General features: G+C 49.6%; 1 protein-coding gene across 1 annotated transcript in view; it reads right to left on the bottom strand.

Moving 5' to 3' along the window:
- The window catches only part of LOC101850737 (protocadherin-11 X-linked), a gene marked incomplete in the record, with an annotated part of 26,919 nt that extends 23,100 nt beyond the window's left edge, over positions 1 to 3,819 (bottom strand). The window contains 1 exon segment of the mRNA XM_013085328.2: positions 1,138 to 3,819. Within this exon segment, the coding sequence (XP_012940782.1) occupies positions 1,138 to 3,750 (2,613 nt within the window).
- Positions 3,820 to 3,825: the final 6 nt, after the last annotated feature.

Below are 3,825 nucleotides of genomic sequence, written 5' to 3'. Positions count from 1 at the left end.
ATGTGTCTGTGTATGTGTGTATGTGTGTATGTGTGTGTGTGTGCGTGCGTGCGTGTGTATCCGATTTGAGGATTATGTGATAATATATTAGTGCATGCCCCCATTCTTCCACTAGTGAAATTCTGTGTGGATGGTTTGCTCGGAAGGGGAAAAAAACCCCGAGCGTATTGAATGGGTTCGATGCAAAGAAAATAAATGAAAGAGCCGATACACGGGCAGACAAAGAACCAAAGGTTGACAGATGGACGAAATGTCGGGGTGCTTTATGTAGTTCACAGACAAGAGGTCCAATAGATATATAATTAATATTATGAGGAGAGAGGGATGGATAAAGCTAGTGGTTGGGTGGAAAAAATAGATTACTAAACCATAGACTTGTACAGTATCATAATATTCAAGACCAGGTATTGGCACGGTCACTGCTCTTCGCTCTCTGTAAAAAAATAAAAACTTCACTGTGCCGGTGCGCACCATTGACGCACAATTGAAGTGTGAACCACAAGTCTGGCCGCAGTCGAGTGAGCACGCAATCTTTCCCTCTTTGATCTTTATTAGATTCCGAATTGAGTCAATAAATGTGCGCTCCATTATTGACCGAATTAATAGTTTTGGTTATTATATTATTGCAAGTCTATGGACTGAACAGACAAGTAATTGGTTGAGAAAGATAAATGAGTTTAATGGATCGGATAAGCAAGCAAAAAGAGCATATGGGAAATAAATTGACTAGTGTGTGGAAGCTAAGAGCTCGTGTGGATAGATCGTTAAAATTATGAAAGAAGGAAGGATTGAGGATACAAATAAAAATAAGTGCTTACACCAGTACTTGTCAAACTTTTCATAGCCAGCAACCACTTTTGCCCCCTTTAAGAGACTAAAGATTTCAAACCGACCACCCACATGTATTTCCAAACAGTGTATTGAGTAATACCTGTCATCAACCAGATGATCTCCACCACTTATTAAAATTACCAAATGGCCTACTTGCGGACGGTATCGTCCAGAATGGCAAACACTAGCTTAGATGGATTTATAAACAGACAGACAGACAGACAGACAGACAGACAGACAGACAGACAGACAGACAGACAGACAGACAGACAGACAGACAGACAAGTAAATCCTCCAACTACTTACCGCCAGATCATACTGCTGGTTGCCTTCCCCCAGCGTACTTCCGGTCTCGCTTTCGGGTCGGTTGTTAGGGCAACAGGACGTGGCATACTGTAACTTCCTCTGTCTGTCCAGCCGGCGGAGCACACACATGGCCACCAGCACGGCGCCCGACACGATCACGGTGAAGCACACGATACAGGCCACAATCAACACGTTCTGGTCGGCAATCACGTCATCGCTCCGCGCGGACTGAGATTGGACGATGAGGTGGAGGGTACGAGCTTCCCACATGAGAGGCGAACCCTGGTCCGTGGCGTTGATGGTCAGCGAGTAGGTGCTGATCTCAGCGGTCCCCAGGTCTCTGTTGGCGATGATGTCCCCGCTGTATTTCCCGATTCTGAAAAGGTCCGAAGCGTTTGATAATACAATCGCGTAGGTGATAATGCTGTTTTTGCTGGCGTCATCGTCGTTCACGTCCACTTGTAGAACGATGCTGTCTTGAGAGATAGGGATATTGACGAGAGCGGAGTAGTTCTGCTCGCTCGGGAAGATGAATGCTGGGTGGTTGTCGTTCACGTCGAGAATCTTGACCGTGACTTGTGTGGATGAGGAGAGTTTCCGCTGGCCGTTGTCCGTGGCTATCACGTAGAACATGTACTCACTCTTGTCTTCTCGGTCAAACGACACGAGGCTGGAGATCCTCCCGTCGCGGCTGATGGAGAAAGGAACGACTCCGTTGTCAGTGAAAGGAATGAGAGAAAGAGAGATAATTCCTCCTTCCCCTAAGTCTGGATCTGTGACGGAGATGTTTCCCACCACGCTGTCAGCGTCTCTGTTCTCGTAGATGTGGAAGGTGTAGTTGTCCTGGGAGAAGGCGGGAGCTACGTCATTCACGTCGATGATGTTAACGGTCACAGCCGCCACACCTGTCCGTCTCGGAGTCCCAAAATCCACAGCGAGGACAGAAAACTCATAAGAGTCCTTGACCTCTCTGTCAAATCGTCTGTTTGCTTTGATGACGCCTGTCTGTGAAACAATAGTGAAGTTCCCGCCCGCGTTAGCAAGCCTGTACTCTATCCTGGCATTGTCGCCTTGGTCGTCGTCGTAAGCGTTGACCACTAGAACTGTATCTCCCCTCAGGTTGTTTTCGATGATGTCCTGACTGTACTCAGGCTCCCTAAACACTGGGTTATTGTCATTCTCGTCGTACACTTTGATGACCACCGCTGACGACGCTGACAGGCTGGGTGTGCCCTGGTCGTGACAGTGTACGGTGACCGCGTGTGTTCCAATCGTCTCGCGGTTTAATTCCCGCGCTACCATCAGTTTGTAGCTGGAGCTAGCGGGCAGTTGCTGGAGAGAGAAGAAAGACTCTGCGCTCTCACACGTCACGTTCCCGTTGTCTCCGGAATCCGGATCATCAACCGTCAGTACAGCCACCACCGTGTCGACCTCTGAGTTCTCCGACACCCACCCCAGAGGGAGGTCACCAACCTGGACCAAATTGACCTTGACTGTGGGTTGGTTGTTGTTTGTGTCCAGTACAGTTGCTGTTATGACAGCCTGGTTGGATTTCGGCGGCGAGCCCAGGTCGCGGGCGTCTACAAGTATCCTGTAGACGCCGCTACTGAGCTGTCGGAGTAAAGTGACAGAACCATTCAGGGCGTTGACGTCCACACTGGTGGTGATATCCATCGGGTTCTCGGGCTGGTTAGCGCTGAGGGTATATCGGATCTGGCCGTTTTGGCCAATGTCGTTGTCAGATGCCGTTACTTGGATTATCTCCGCTCCAGGGCCTGCGTTTTCAGAGAAGTTGGTGGTGTAGTAAGTCTCCGAGAACACTGGGGCGTTGTCGTTGAAGTCGTCCACCTCGATGTTGACGGTTAGGGTTCCGTTCCTAGGAGGGTCACCTCCGTCTTTCGCCACAACAATGACCGTATAAGTCTCACGGGTCTCCCTGTCCAGAGATTTCTTCAGAACCAAACTCAACTGAGGCGTGCCTACAAGATTTCTTGTCAACACCACCTCAAATGTGTCGCTAGGGGGTACGATGGAGTACGTCACATTCCCGAAAGCCGCACTTTTATCCCTGTCTGTAGCGATGTCAAGAGGACGAGAGATATTCACTCGCGCCGACTCGTCAATATTGAGATCTATGGAGGACGGCGAAGGAAACCGTGGGGAGTTGTCGTTAATGTCCGTGATCCTGACCTTCACCAGAACGGTGAAGAAGCTGGGAGCTCCGCTGACCGCGACCCTGAAGTCGATCTCGCAATCGTCGGTGGTGGGACAGACGGACTCCCTGTCCACTCTCCCCGCGAACGTTATGTTGCCGGACATAGCGTCGATCTGAAACAGGTTACTGTTGGGATTTCCCTCGCCCAGAATGTTGTACCGTAGATTTGGCAAGCTATCCTCTGGGACTCCGTTTACGATCTCGGGACCGGACGCTACGCTACCCACGAACCTTCCTGAGTCTTGTTCTTCTGCTTGCGTGAACACAATGGGATCCGAACCCCCGTCTTGGGCGGCACACGGGGGAGTCATGCAGACGATACACCACAACAGAACAATTGCCCCCCAGATACCAGTAGATATCTTGGGGTTTGACGTTATATTTTTAGCCTGTTTCATTGTGAGTGTGTATAGGAGTCTGTTGGGGTGCGTTGGAGTGAAAGTGTGTGTGTGTGTTTGTGTTGAAAAAAAAGT

This window comes from Aplysia californica, unplaced genomic scaffold (genome assembly GCF_000002075.1).
Source record: "Aplysia californica isolate F4 #8 unplaced genomic scaffold, AplCal3.0 scaffold00365, whole genome shotgun sequence".
In the NCBI taxonomy this organism is placed as follows: Eukaryota; Metazoa; Mollusca; class Gastropoda; order Aplysiida; family Aplysiidae; genus Aplysia; species Aplysia californica.
The sequence above is the reverse complement of the archived record's forward strand: the minus strand, read 5'-3'. Positions and strand labels throughout refer to the sequence as shown.